The sequence below is a fragment of the Hypanus sabinus genome, chromosome 10 (genome assembly GCF_030144855.1).
Source record: "Hypanus sabinus isolate sHypSab1 chromosome 10, sHypSab1.hap1, whole genome shotgun sequence".
In the NCBI taxonomy this organism is placed as follows: Eukaryota; Metazoa; Chordata; class Chondrichthyes; order Myliobatiformes; family Dasyatidae; genus Hypanus; species Hypanus sabinus.
The window spans coordinates 26,169,220-26,185,414 of record NC_082715.1 but is presented as its reverse complement, the minus strand read 5'-3'; the positions used below and the strand labels follow the sequence as shown (position 1 = coordinate 26,185,414).

Genomic DNA, 16,195 nt, shown 5'->3' with positions numbered 1-16,195 from the left:
CCTAATTAAAGTTGTGATGGATATTTATTTCTTAGGCCTCTTGCTCATGTTTGCCAAGCTCACTTTTTAAACACAGCAGCTGCCACTTGTCAAGATCAAAACAGTTATAAGTAAAAAATATAAGTGAGCGTGAAGCGCAGAATCAAATATTACTGTGATGATTGTACACTCTAGTATCAATTGTTTGGCGACAATAAAACTAAATAAATAGATAAATAATCTACCAACTATTTGTTTGTGTAGCTTCTGGTCATAAATGGGAGTCAGTTTTAAGTTCTTAAAATGTAAATTGAGCGCAGTAATCAGCTTGAATCAGCTTTGTGTGTAAGATGATGAGAGGCATTGATCGTGTGGATAGTCAGAGGCTTTTTCTCAGGGCTGGAACGGATAGTACGAGAGGGCTCCGTTTTAAGAGGTACAGAGGAGATGTCACGGGTAAGTTTTTTACGCAGAGAGTGGTGAGTGCATGGAATGGGCTGCCAGCGACAGTGGTGGAGGCAGATACGATAGGGTCTTTTAAGAGACTCCTGGACGGGTATATGGAACTCAGAAAAATAGAGGGCTATGGGTAAACCTCTAATTAAGTAATCTATTAATGTTATTAGTTTCATGTACTCAGAAGATAGCCTTACAGTTTATTAGCCCAGATCTGTGTCTCCAATATACTTTTAGACCCTTTGTGTAAAAAGGACATCCGATATCATATATGTGTGAAGTTACCCAGATGGCAGAAAGGATAATAAATATAGAGAGACATTCAGACTTATTCAAAATGGGGTAAAGAACATCAAGATGAATGAAAGAACTAGAATCCATTCTTCTGGCCTCCGTTTCTGCATGGAACAATTCACTCATTTGCATCATTGTATGGTTTTTTTTAGTTTATGGGAAATGTACTTGTGATTTGGAATTGTACTTTTTTCCCTTTCAGGGATCTTTTGAAGATCCTGACCTGGAGTTACATGCTGACTTCAGTTCTTTGCAAAAGTGGGACCCTGCACTCAGGGCCTCATGACCGGCCGCTGCTGGATATGCCAAGGATGCGGCCTGGAAGATCAAGGCTCTGGAGACAGGCTGTTCCAAGGCTGGTGCCGCTGGCGGCTGATGTGTGGCGGGAGTACACAGAAGATAAGAAGCAGCAAGCTGGCTGCTGGCTGTGTGCCCAGAGACCCAAGTTCCTTGGGCTTAGAGCTCAGAAAAAGCGACACAGCAGAATTTAACAACATAAATCAGTGAGATGTTTTGCTATGTCTCCCCTCTTGCTATGAAATGGGGACACCTCTTTTTCCCTTATTAGAGAGAGAAAGAGCCTGTGGTATGTCGAATTACCGGGTGAATGAGTAATCTTTGTAGTGCTGCAAGTCTGTGCATTTATTGATGCCTTGCTGCATGCTTGAGTGCTCGGTGGGAGGCAACAATGCTTCTTTGCTGGTGGGGGAGGGGTATCGTCACTTTGCTGCTGCTTATCCATGGGAGGGGGCAGATGTGAGGGGACTTTGGGGTTCTAGCATTTAACTGTCCTTCATTCTTTGGGGCACTCCTCTGTTTCCGTGAATATCTGTGAACAATAAGAACTTCTGGATGTATATTGTGTACTTTTCTCTGACATTAAATGTACCTGTTGAAACCTATTGAAATCCTTTGTGTTAAAGGAACGTTTCCTGTTTTAAAAATGGTTTGTAATTTGGAAATGTTTAAGTTAGAAATCCTCTGTGAGCATTAAATGTGTTTTAAGAATTTTGTTTGGATTGAAAACAAATGAACTGTATCTTTTAAACTATTTTGTTAGCTGGAAGTATCTTCTCCTTAGAAGGGAGAGGGGATCCACTGCTCAAATAGTGGCTATTGGCAGCTAAAGTTCAGGAAGGCAAGAGGTCCTGAACACTAGTCATTTATGACACTAGTCATAAATGGTGAGGTAGTGGAAAGGGTCTCCAGTTTCAAGTTTCTGGGGATGAAATTCACTGGCCCTCCAATACAACTTCAATGGTAGGGAAGGCACAACAGCAACCATACTGCCTGAGGTGTTAAAGGAGAGCTAGTCTGCCCGGAACGTTGCTGGCCAACTTTCATTGATGTGCGATAGAGAGCATCCTGACATACAGAATGATACTGTGGCACTCCAGATGCAGCGTGACAGATCACAAAGCACTCCAGCAGATGATTAGGACAGCTCGGCACATCACTGGAACTCAACTACCAAACATGGAGACAATCTACAACCCTCATTGCCTACGGCATGCTCCTAATATCATTAAAGACCCATCTCATCCCAGACACTGTCTGTTCAATCTCCTGCAATGTGGCAGGAGATTCAGAAATGTCTTAGCCAAGACAGTAAGACTGAAAAACAGCTTCATCCCAAGGGCTACCGTGCAGCTGAGTAATGCTACACCCCAACCTGCCAATGGCCTTTGAGTGCTATGGTCAACCAAAGTCATTTGTTGCATGTAAATATGAGAATTTTTTTAAATTATGCCATATTGCATGCATTGTAATATATGTTTTGCACAGATCAGAGTAACGCCACAATCTTGTCTTGAGCAATAACAATAAAGTTCTATTCTATTCTGAACTCACCATGGACAATAAACAGGGAAGTGAACTAGTCTTTGAAGATAGGGTAGTTGCAATATAACCTCCCTTTAGTGAGGTCTTCATTTAGAACTTTGCAGTCAGCAAACCCAATACCATCGCAAAGTCAAAAGGAGTTTTCCAAATTTTCTGCCCAATGGATGACTATGAAGGCTTGTGAGGCTCTTTTTTTCCTCCCATAACTGAGACCTTGATAGTTGTTGACTGCTTTTGTTGCAGTAACTTCGGGCAATTTTTTTTTATTAGTGTAAAGAGTATTATTCAGAAACACTATAATCCAGAGAAATGTAAACAATTTTAATTATCAGTTTCAAAAGGAAAACTTTTCATCTAGAGTTCAATAATTATTTTTATCAGTGACATGATTTATTAATATTTCACTTTTTGTGTGTACAGATCCTTATGGGCATATTAATAAAGGATAAATGTAAGAACCTTTTGCTAGCAATGTTAATGAACATGAGTCTTGAAGCTATATCTTTGTTGGCTGGCCTCATTAGCTGTGATTTACTGTATTAACAATTATTTGTAGGTTGAACCAAAATGATTTTTTTTTAAATTTCCTTTAACATTTGGTATAACTCATTGCCTTTGATTATTCCTGAGAGAAAATAACTGTCTCCTAATAAATAAATAGCCTCAAAATTATATCTTGGAGTATTGGTATACAAATGTCAAGCATTTATGAAACATTCCTTTTGTTCATTTTAATCAAGGTATTAATCCATTTAAAAGAAACTAATTATTATTCTGTTTAGATATCAGATCAGAAAATGCCACACTACCATAATGAACAATAATTTCTGGGCTAACTCATTTACATGACAAAGAGTCCAACCACGTGTTTTCAGATTTGAATTTTGTTCCCCTTCCGATTAAATGGCAGAAAATAAGAGTATCTAGTAAATGAACACATTATTAATAGTAACACCAGTTTTACATATTAACTTTTGATCATGGACAATTTTGACTGAGGTTGTTTGTTTTTGTTTTCTACAGGGCATTTTTGTCTTGGGCTTGCCGTACGCTGTTCTGCATAGTGGATATGTCGGGTTGCTTCTCATCACGTTAGCTGCTGTCATTTGCTGCTATACTGGCAAAATTCTCATTGCCTGCCTTTACGAAGAGAACGAAGAGGGACAGAGTGTCAGAATGAGGACATCATATGAAGACATTGCCAATGCCTGCTGCAAGCAACTATTCCCGAAACTGGGAGGCAAAATTGTTAATTTTGCTCAGGTGGCTGAACTAATTATGACTTGCATTCTGTATTTGGTGGTAAGTGGGAATCTCATGGTCCACAGTTTCCCACAAATCCCAGTGTCAGAGGAAACCTGGTTTGTGATTGCCATTGTGATGTTGGTCCCATGTATTTTTATAGAAAATCTTCAAATTGTATCAAAGCTGAGTCTCCTTTGTTCTGTAGTTCATCTTGTTGTTCTGTGCATTGTCATTACTTACTGCATGATGCAAATGGGAAAATGGTCCTGGAGAAAGGTGAAATTTTCAGTGGATTTTGAGAAGTTTTTGGTTTCTGTGGGGGTGATTATTTTCAGCTACACTTCACAGATTTTCCTGCCCGCTCTGGAAGGCAGCATGAAAAACAGGGGCAGCTTTGAGTGCATGTTGAACTGGACACATATGGCTGCATGCGTCTTTAAAACAGTGTTTGCCCTTGTCTCATTTGTAACCTGGGGCAATGAAATGAAGGAAGTAATCACAGATAATTTGCCGTTTAACCTGCGGATGTTGGTAAATGTATGTTTGGTGGCCAAGGCCCTCCTTTCCTATCCACTGCCCTTTTATGCAGCTGCTGAAGTTGTACAAAGTAGTATTTTCAATCCAAGTTCAAGGGCTGGAAATTCTCAAGTTTGGCCACTGGTGATACGAGGCTGTTTATTGATGTTAACCCTTCTATTGGCTGTGCTAATGCCACATTTTGCCTTTCTCATGGGGCTAACGGGCAGTGTTACAGGGGCTGTTATGACTTTTCTCCTTCCTTCACTTTTTCACCTGAAGCTCCTCTGGGATAAATTGGGCAATCTAGAAAGATTCTTGGACATTTCCATCTTTCTCCTTGGATCACTATGCAGCCTTTCTGGGATCTTCTGTTCAGTGAAGGAGGTGGTTGATGCTTTCAAAGGCAGCTAAGTCCAAGATAGCAGCTGCTTGGTGCTGTGTTTCCTACTTATACCATGTACATTTAAAGGATAAAATAAAGACCAAATTTAGCCACGTGCATGAGAGCTACTATGGGTTAGTAAAGTACAATCAATGGCCAATTTATAGACCGTAAGATATAGGAGCAAGATTAGGCCATTTAGCCCATCAAGTCTGCTCTGCCGTTCCATCATGGCTGATGGAATTTTCCTCAGCCCCAAATCTCTTGCCTTCTCCCTGTATTCCTTCATGCTCTGACCAATCAAGAACCTGTCAACCTTTGTCTAAAATATACATAAAGACTTTGCTTCCACAGCTGCATGTGGCAAAGAATTTTACAGATTCACCACTCTCTGGCTAAAGTAATTCCTCCTACTCTCTGTTCTAAAGGGACACACCTCTATTCTGATGCTGTGTTCTCCATCTGGTCTTATACTCTTCCAACATAGGAAATATCCTCTCCACATCCCCTCTATCAAGGTCTTTCACTATTAAATGGGTTTCAATAAGGTCACCCTTCATTCTTCTGAATTCCAGTGAATACAGGCCCAGAGCCATCAGACACTCTTCATATGACAAGCCATTCTTTCCTGGAATCATTGTCGTGAACCTCCTTTGAACCCTCTCTAGTTTCAGCCCATCCTTTCTAAGATAAGGGGTCCAAATTACTCACAGTACTCCAAGTGAGTACTTACCAGTGCTTTATAAAGTCTCAAAATTACATCTTGCTTTTATATTGGCGTCCTCTTGAAATGAATGCTAATATTGCATTTGCCTTCCTCACCACAGACTCAACCTGCAAATTAACCTTTAGGAAATTCTGCACAAGGATTCTCAAGTCCTTTGCACCTCACTTTTTGGTATTTTCTCTCCATTTAGAAAATAGTCAACCCTTTCATTTCTTCCACCAAAGTGCATGACCATACACTTCCCAACACTGTATTCCATCTGCCATTTCTTTGCCCATTTTCCTAATCTAAGTCCTTCTGCAGCCTCTCTACTTCCTAAAAACTAGCTGCCCCTTCATCTATCTTCATATCATCTGCAAACTTTGCAATAAACCCATCAATTCCATCATCCAAATCATTGGTAGATAACCTAAGAAGAATTAGACCCCTGTGGAATGCCACTAGTCACAGGCAGCCAGCAAGAAGAGGCTCCCTTTATTTGCAGTCTTTGCCTCCTGGCAATCAGCTACTGCTTTATGCATGTTAGAATATTTACTGTCATATTATGGGCTCGTAGCTTGTTAAGCAGCCTCACGTATGTCATCATGTCAAATGCCTTCTGAAAATCCAAGTACACAACATCAACCAATTCTCCTTTATCCCTCCTGCTTGTTACTTCTTCAAAGAATTCCAACAGGTTTGTCAGGCAAGATTTTCCTTTGAGGAAACCATGCTGATTATGACCTATTTTATTATATGTCTCCAAATATCCTGAGACCACATCCTTAATAACCAACTCCAACATCTTCCCAACCACTGAGGTCAGACTAACTGGCCTATAGTTTCCTTTCTTTGGCCTCTCTCCCTTCTTGAAGTTTGTAATTTTCCAGTCTTCCGAAACCATTCCAGAGTCTAGTGATTCTTGAAGGATCATGACAAATGCCTACACAATTGCTTCAGCCATCTTTTTCATAACTCTGGGACGTATACCATCTGGTCCGGATGACTCCTAGAACTTCCACCAAACTGTTAGTGTCTCCCACAGTGAAGACTGATGCAAAATACTTCTTAAATTCATCCACTATTTCTTTGTCCCCCATTATTACTTCTCCAGTATCATTTTCCAGCAGTCCGATATCCACTCTGGCCTCCAGCACCTCATAAAGTGATTATTGAATATATATGTTCGTGGTCTTCTGCTGTTGCAGCCCATCCACTTCAAGGTTCGATGTGTGTGTTCAGAGATGTTCTCTGCACACCACCATTGTAATGCATGATTATTTGAGTTACTGTCTCCTTCCTGTCAGTTTGAACCAGTCTGGGCATTCTCCTCTGACCTCTCTCATTCGCAAGATGTTTTCACCCACAGAACTGCCACTGAGTAAATGGGGTTTTTATGGCTTTTGCACCATTCTCTGTAAACTCTAGAGATTATTGTGAGTGAAAATCCCACAAGATCAGCATTTTCTGTGATACTCAAAACACCCCTTTGGCACCGATAATCATTCCATGATCGAAGTCACATTTCTTCCATACTCAGATGAAAAACAATTGAGCCTCCTGACCTTAAAAGATAGTCATAGTAAAGTACAGCACAGAAACAGGCCCTTTGGCCCATCTAGCCCATGCTGAAATCATTTTAACTGCCTACTCCCATCAAGCTGCTCCAGGACCACAGCCATCCATACCCGTACTATCCATGTATCTATTCAAGTGTTGAAATCGAGCTCACATGCTCTACTAGTGCAGGCAGCTCTTTACATACTCTCATGACCCTCCAAGTGAAGAAGTTTCCTCTCATGTTCTCCTTAAATTTTTCACATTTCGCCCTTAACCCATGACCTGTGGTTATAATCCCACCCAACTTCAGTGGAAAAGCCTGCTTGCATTTACCCTATCTACAACCCCTCATAATTTTGTATACTTCCATCAAATCACCTCTCAATCTTCTATGTTCTAAGGAATAAAGTCCTAACCCATACGATCTTCCTTTATAACTCAGGACGTATGGACGTAGCAACATCCTTGTAAATTTTCTCTGTATTCTTTCAACCTTTGACTTATGGAGGCCTATGTGCCAAAAGCTTTCTTTATGACCTTATCTACCTGTGATAATCTTGGCTACACAATCATGGGTGTACAGTGAGTACAGCAGGGGACTGAGCACACAGCCTTGTGGGGCACCGGTGCTCATGAGTGATTGTAGAGGAGAGCTTGTCTCCTATTTTTACAGCCTGGGTCCTGTCTGTGTGGAAGTTGAAGATCCAGCTCCAGATCTGAGTGCTAAGACCCAGGTTCTGGAGGTTATGAATCAGTTTATTTGGAATGATGGTATTAAAGGCAGAGCTGTAGTCAATGAAAAGGAGCCTTACATATGCATCTTTATTCTCCAGGTGTTCTAAGGAGGAATGTAGTGCCACAGAGATGGCATCTGCTGTTGACCTGTTGTTCCTGTAGGTGAACTGCAAAGCGTCGAGGTTGACCGGTAGGTTATGGTTGATGTGTGCCATAACCAATTGCTCAAAGCACTTCATAGCAATTGATGTTAGAGCCACAGGTCAGTAGTCATTCAGGTATGCCACCTTGCTTTTCTTCGGCACTGGGATTGTCGCTGCCTTCTTAAAACATGAGGGGATCTTAGACTGAAGCAGGGAGCAGTTGAAGATGTCAGCAAACATTTCAGCTAGCTCACTTGCACAGGCCTGGAGAATCCATCCTGGGACGCCATCTGGGCCTGTCGCCGTCCTTGGATTTATCTTCAGGAAGGCTCTTCTAACGTCCTCCTCGGTGACGATGAATCTCGATGCCACCAGGTCCGGTTCATCCGGAGGGGGTGGGACACTCCTCTTCTGTTCGGATCTTGCATAGAATGTGTTAAGTTCGTCAAGAAGAGAAGCGCTACAGCCTTTTTTTAGCGCCCAGTGATCTCATTTAGACCCTACCATAGTCTATGGCATCCCTCTGGTTAGCCTAGACTCCCAACTTGGCTTGATATTACCTAGTCTGCTAAGGTAACCTCATGCCTTCTCAGCCCTCCTGATTTCTTTCTCTTGCATATCTTATACTCCATAAGCACCCCATTTGTTCCTATCTGCCTACACCTGCTATGCACCTCCTTTTTTTCTTAACCAGAGTCCCAATATCATTTGAAAAGCAAGGTTCCCTACCTTGCTATCTTTCCATTTTATTTTGACAGACATATACAAGCTTTGTACATTCAAAATTTCACTTTTGACAGACTCTCACTTACCAAATACACCTTTGGCAGAAATCAGCTTGTCTCAGTTCACACTCGCCAGATCATTTCTGATCCCATCAAAATTGGCCTTTCTCTGATTTAGAATCTCAACCCACAGACCAGACCTATCTCTTTGCATATTTACTTTGAAACTAATGGCATTGTGGTCACTGGATGCAAAGTGTTCCCCTACACAAACTTCTGTCACCAGCCCTGTCTCATTCCCTAATAGCAGATCCAGTATTGTACACTCTCTCATTCAGACTTCTCTGTACTGACTAAGGAAACTTTCCTGAATGTGTTTGACAAATTCTATCCCATCTAGTCCTCCTACACTTACGGTATGAGAGTCTCAGTCAATATGTGGAAAATTAAATCACCCACTATAACAACCTTATGTTTCTTGAAACACTCTGAATCTCTCTATAAATTTGTTCCTTTAAATCTCATGGACTGTTGACTGGTTTGAAAATATAGTCCCGTTAACATGGTCATACCTTTCTTATTTCTCAGTTCCACCCATACCGCCTCACTAAACGAGTTCTCTAGTCTGTCCCAACTCAGCACTGCTCTGACATTTTCCCTGACCAGTAACCCCACCCTTCCTCCTTGCACCCCTCCCGCTCTGTCCTGCCTAAAACAAGGGAACCCCAGAAGATTGAGCTCCCTTTCCTGCCTTTCTGCAACCAAGTTTCACTAATGGCTGCAATATCATAATTATAGGTGTTAAACCATGCCCTGTGCTCATCTGGCTTTCCTAGATACTTCCTGCATTGAACTATACACAGCTCAGGACACGAGTCACTCCATGTTCAGCATTTTGATTCCTTACTTTGTCTGAGGTCTTGCCAGCCTCTATCTCCACAACCTCCCCACTAACAATTCTGGCACTCTGGCATGCCAGGCCTCTGCAATATCCCAACATTAACAAACCTTCCCGCTAGGATATTAGTCCAGTTCAGGTGAAAACCACCTCTTCTGTACAGGTCCCACCTTCCCTGGAAGAGAGCCCAATGATCCAAAAATCTTACACCCTCCCTCCTACACCAGCTCCTTAGCCATGTGTTAAACTGTATAATCTTCCTACTTATGTCTCCACTGGCATGTGGCATAGATAGCAATCCTGAAAATATAACCCTAAGGTCCTGCCCTTTAATTTAGCACCTAATGCCTTGAACTCCCTTCACAGAACCTTGTCACTCATCCTACCCATGCCATTGATACCTATATGGACAACAACCTCTGGCTGCTCACCCTCCCACTTAAGAACCTAGATCCGAGATGTGCCAGACCCTGGCATCCGTGAGGCAACATACCATCCAGGAATCTCGTTCTCGTCCACAGAACCTCCTTTCTGTACCCCAAACTAACAAATCCCCTATAACCACAGCTCTTCTCAAATCCCCCCCCCCCCTTTCTGAATCACTCAGTCAAACTCAGTGCCAGGGATGCTACCGTTGTGACTTCCCTCTGCTTGGTCATCACCCCCCCCCCCACCCCTAACAGTATCCAAAGTGATATACCTGTTGTTGAGGGGAATTGCCACAGGGATACTCTACACTGGCTCATTAACCCCTTTCCCATTCCCAACTGTCAACCAGTCTCCTGTGTCCTACACCTTGGGTGTAACTACCTCTCCATACGTCCTGTCTATCACACCCTTAGTCTCCCGAATGATGCTGACTTCATCCAATTCCAGCTCCAACTCCTTAACACAGATTGTTAGAAGCTGCAGCAGGATGCACTTCTCACAGTTGTAGTCGACAAGGATTCTGGCGGTCTCCCTGCCTTCCCACATCCCATATGGGAGCATTCCACTATCCTGCCTGGCATCTCTATGGTCTGAACTGAGCAAATGTAAAGAAGGGAGGTGAATAGACTTTACCTACAGCTTATTTTGTCTTCTCTAACTGAAGCCTTAAAGAGTTAAAGCTTCAAAATCTCCACTCTAACTCTGACCACTCCAATGATGGTCACTCCACTTGCCCCTGCCTTAATTTAATTTGTTCTTACTAATCAATCCTGATCACTGATTGGTCACCGTCCAAAGCTCCAAAACTGCCAGGAGTCACTGCCTTTTCCACTCGATCAGCGAACCTGTAAGAGCTATGTCTACTCAGTCCTCAAAGCTCCAAAACTGATACCATTCATGGCCTTTTCTACTTGATCAGTGAATATGAATAAACAATGTCCTCTCAGGCTTCTGATCTCTCTGGTTGTCCACTGCTCAAAGTATTAATGATGTTTGTAATAATGAGCTGTGAACAGGTGTATCTAATAAAGTGGCTAGTAAGTGTATACTTTGATGGCTTCATGTCATACTAAATAGTTCTCATCCAATCTGTGGTAGCTTGTCAGGGTTGGGACCAGACAGTCTGCTGGGCCTGTCATTAGCTCGGTTTTGTGGAAGGATATGGAAAACTCAGGAATATTTTTAAGGGGTTTGAAGAAGGATAGTCAAAGGCAGAATGTTACCAGATTTCTTTGTGTGCCTCTGAATGGCAGGGTGTTCTTAGTGAGCATAGTATTAAAAAAAAAGGTTCAAATGATCATTTAATATGAAAGCATGTATCCATACACAACTCTGAAATTTGCCTTCTCCAGACAGCCGCAAAACAAAGAAACGTCAAACCCACCCCCCACCCCCAGCACATCCTGATCATCAACCCTCAAAACCTTCCTCCCCCCGCACAAAACAGAACAGGAACATTGACCCCACCACCCCAAAAAATCCCTCCCCCACACAAAAATAACTGACAGAAAACAACAAAACATCAGCCCTCCCCTCGCACAACAACACGGAGAATATAGAACACAGAATATAAAAACCATAAGTCTGAAGAAGTCCACAATGTGGTTGTCTAATCCATAAACACAGAATCACGATACCATCCTCAGATATCACCAACATGTTATTTATTACATTGAGCAAGGTCCCCAAAATTCATCAGTCTTTGATTGCAGTCGTGGCCTCATCCACGGTGGTGCCATTAAGGTCGTGCAGGATCATTTTGCACCAGTTAAAATAAATTAAATTGTCCCACTGCAGAGAAACTGTGACAGACAACACATACCGCATTTTCTTACATTTACCAATCTCAAACTTGTTAAAAGGCTATTCAAATCATCTAAAGCCACTCAGGAGCATATGCTTTGCATGGCAATATCTGCTCCAAACTTTGTCATATTCTTCCCTCCTATTTTCTGCAACAGCCTATCTGCATCCTATCTGCATGAAAATTTGTTTATATAAAAAAAATTTAAGTAAACTGTAAATAATACTCAATGTTCAATGGGCTTGTGACTGGTCTGATGTTGAATAATAAATTCTCATTGTTTTCTGTGTGAAATGTCCAATGAATTGAACTGTTTCTTTTATTTAACCATAATGAAAACAGTAAGAATTGTCTTTGTTCACTTACAGTAGTTAACATGAGGAAAGCAAACGAAGTCAGCTTTCATTATTCTATCATATTCTATCAGCCAGCATTATACTGGAGTTGTTTTGCATAACTGCTTGTGACTGCTAACACTCTCAAGGCATGATTCGAATCCTATTTGTAATTTCTTAATAAATGCATCTGCACCACAAATAATTGAAAGCAGAAACTTATATTGAAAATATAATCCCTGTGCAATTTTCTTTACAGTAAGCTTATGAATAGTTTTTATCCCTGGAACTGTTTGGCCCTTCTCTGCTGTTAAGTACCTGACATTAACTCAGCCTCTCACCTAGCAGCTTCATTAGTACCACATAATGAAGTAACACACTGCAAACTTTCTAGAAGACGGCTAGCTCAGCATATTGTAGACAAATGTAATTGGTGGAAACGTACATATTTCACAACCACCGAGATTGAGTTGGGATTTCACTTTAAGAGGCGGGCCTGGCATGATGTTATTACCACGTTTTGCGTTCAGTGTTTGGATTACAATAAATGAGTTGCCACGATTTTGCTTAAACATAAAAATGCCAACGCCATTTTGCTTGTGAAAACCTACAATATCACCGTGATGCTGTGAGGAAACCTACCTTCACGATACTCAGGATGAGAAACCAAAGCAATACCAATAGTACTGTGGGCTTGAACTCCATGGGTATTAAATGTATGCATTCACATGTGTGTAATTCTTTTTTAATCATTCACTTGTACAATGTGTGGAACATTTTGACTCTAAGGGTTAGATTTTCATTTTCATTTCTTTGGAGCTAGTCTGACAGTGAAATCTATTTGCCCTTTATAAAATTCAATGTCTAGCCATCCCTAACAAGTGAAAATTAGGTTAGCTTTGCAAGAGGCAAAGAAACTATTCTGCCATAACTATGAAAATGTTCAGATGCCTGTGAGAAGGAATTTATGTAAACCCCAAACACATATTACGTGTATAATATATGTGTAGTCATAGCTTGAATGTCTTGTTGCAAGATTAAACCATTTGCTGCTACACAGATAAGGTGCTACCTAGACCACCCTGTTTGTGAGTGGGGATTTAAAGAAAGAAAGGTAATGGGACAATGAAAGGAAGGAAGTAAAAGAGAGAAGGTTGAGTAAGGGGGAAGTAGCAGTGAATGTAAAGAGGTAAAAGGATAAAGAGGGAGGAATGGGAAGAAGGAGAAAGCCACAGATGGGGTAGAGTTCAGTGAGAGTCAACAAATATTAAAGTTAGCTTCTGTAAAGATTTGGAAGAATAGGGGAAGACTGAGGAAAGAAAGAGTGCCCATATGAAATGCAGTAGAGGAAAGAAACTTGGAATGGGCAATGTCACCTGCATTTGACAAAGAGAAGCTTGAATATTGATACATTAGAAAGTCATTTATAGCGTATAAAGTGAAATTAAGTGAAAACACTGACTTTGCTTCCAGATGAGTTCAATGCCTTCTATGCTCACCTAGACCATCAAAATATGGTGGAGCCATCCTGGTCTCTCACAGTCCCCGATGATGGGGTTGAAAAGAGCATTCATCAGGATGCTCTTGATCAACTACAGCTTGACTTTAAATACTATTATCCCCTTAAAACTAATCAATAAGCTTCAGGACCTTGGCCTCAATAATTCCTTGTGGAAATGTATCCTTGACTTCCTCATTTGTAGACCCCAGTCAGTCAGACTGACAGCAATATCTCCTCCACAATCTCCATCAGCAGTGGTGCACCACAAGGCTGTGTGCTCAGCCCCCCCTCTCTACTCGCTTTACATTAATGACTGTGTGGCCAAGCGCAGCTCCAATGCCCCATTCAAGTTTGCTGATGACACCACCGTCATAGGCTGACTCAAAGGTGGTGACGAATCAGCATATAGGAAGGAAGATTAAAAATCCAGCTGAGTGGTGGCACGACAACAAACTCTTACTCAATGTCAGCAAGACCAAGGAGCTGATTATTGACTTCAAAAAGAGGAAATCAGAGATCCATGAACCAGACCTCAGCAGGGGATCAGAGGTGGAGAGAGTAAGCAGTTTTAAATTAATCAGTGTCATAATTTCAGAGGACCTGTCTTGGACTCCGCAGGTAAGTACAATTACAAAGAAAGCGCGGCAGTGTCTCTAATTCCAAAGGAGTTTGGGTAGGTTCGGCATGACATCTAAAACTTTGACTAACTGTTAAAGGTGTTTACAGAGAGTACATTGACTGGCTGCATCACAACATGGTATGGAAACATGGATGCCCTTAAAAGGAAAGTCCTACAATAAGTAGTGGATACAGCCTCGTCCATCATGGGTAACACCCACCCCCCATCATAGAGCACATCTGCACAGAGCATTGTCACAGGAAAGCAGCATCCATCATCAGGGACACCCACTGCCCAGGTCGTGCTCTCTTTTTGCTGCTGCCATCAGGGAGAAGACACAGGAGCCTCAGGACTCACTATCACCATGTTCAGGAACAGTTATTATCCCTGCCAAAATCTATCCAACTTTGTCTTAAATATATTTACTGAGGTAGCCTCCAAGGAGTTATTTTCATCTTACGTTCTCTAAATTATTGTATTGCCATGTGCTCCTGTCCCCGCTCCTGCTCTACTCCGGCCCCTGTATCACTGAGTACTCCGTCCCTCACCTGTTTCTCAGTATTACCTGTATTGCTGCCACCCGTGTCTCATTGTGCTCCACCTATCATCTGCCTCTCTGTTTATTGCTCAGTGTATTTCAGTCCTGTGTTTTCACCTGTTTGTTACCAGACTGTGCCAGTAAATTTTCCTGAGCCTTTCCAGCATTTGTATCTGTACTCTGTCCGTCTGAATATCGACTCTGCCTGTTACCCGATTCTGGTTTTTGGAATTTTCTGGATGTTTTCATCTCTGCCTGAACTTTGACGCCAACTTTGTTTGCACCTTGGGATTTGTTACTCAATTAATATCACTGTGTGCGCAGTACTGGATCTGCGATTGGATCCCTGCTCCAGCGCCCTGACAAAAGGATCCATGACCTCACTGATGTTTTGCCTCACTTCTAGAGACTCTGTGTCCATCTCCAGAGTAAATACAGATGCAAAAATTTAATTTAAGATCTCCCCCTTCTCTTTTGGCTCCACACGTGGATTACCACACTGATAATAGACAATAGACAATGGGTGCAGAAGTAGACCATTCAGCCCTTCGAGCCTGCACCGCCATTTTGAGATCATGGCTGATCATCTACTATCAATACCTGGTTCCTGCCTTGTCCCCATATCCCTGATCCCTGATCTTGATCTTCCTGAAGATCAATTTTGTCCCTTGCTCTTAGTATATCTGTTGAAGCCTTTAGGCTTCTCCTTCACGTTATCTGCTAGAGCAACCTCATAAACATGAGAAAGTCTGCAGACGCTGAAATTCCAAAGCAGCACAGACAAAATGCTGGAGCAGCTCAGGTAGCATCTATGGAATTGAATAAATCGTTGATGTTTCAGGCTGAAACCCTTCTTCAGGGATGGAAAGCAATGGAAAAGACACCAGAATAAAAAGGTGTGGGGAGGGGAAGGAGGATAGATAGAAGGTGTTAGGTGAAGCCAGAAAAATGGGAAAGGTCAATTTTAGCCCTCCTGATTTCCTTAGTATTCTCTTGCATTTCTTAAACACCACAAGTACCTCATTTATCCCTGCCTGCCTATAACTGCTATGCTTCCTTCTTTTACTTAACCAGCGCCTCAATACCAAAACCAAGGCTCCCTAAAACTGTTATCCTTGCCTTTTATTCTGACAGGAACATGCAAATTATGTTCTCTCAACCTTTAACTTTTGAAGGCTTCCCATTTACCAATTACGCCTTTGCCAGAAAACACCTATCCCAATCCTCACTTGTCAGATCCTTTCTGATGCCATCAAAATTGGCTTTTCTCCAATTTAGGATCTCAACCAGAGGACTAGCCCTATCTTTTCCATAATTACTTTGAAACTAATGGCATTGTGTTCATTAGATGCAAAATGTTCCCTGACACAAACTTTTGTCACTTGCCCTGTCTCATTTCCTAATCGGAGATCTAGTATCACACTCTCTGTAGCTGGTACTTCTATGTACTGATTCTATATAACCTTCCCAAACACATTTGCAAAG

General features: G+C 41.8%; 1 protein-coding gene across 1 annotated transcript in view; it reads left to right on the top strand.

Moving 5' to 3' along the window:
* Window positions 1–4,786, top strand: part of si:dkey-126h10.1 (vesicular inhibitory amino acid transporter) — a 41,461-nt gene extending 36,675 nt beyond the window's left edge. Inside the window, exon 2 of the mRNA XM_059981352.1 lies at window positions 3,595–4,786. Within this exon, the coding sequence (XP_059837335.1) occupies window positions 3,595–4,746 (1,152 nt within the window). The 3' untranslated portion in view covers window positions 4,747–4,786. The remainder of the gene's footprint in view (window positions 1–3,594) is intronic.
* The last annotated feature ends 11,409 nt before the right edge of the window (window positions 4,787–16,195 follow it).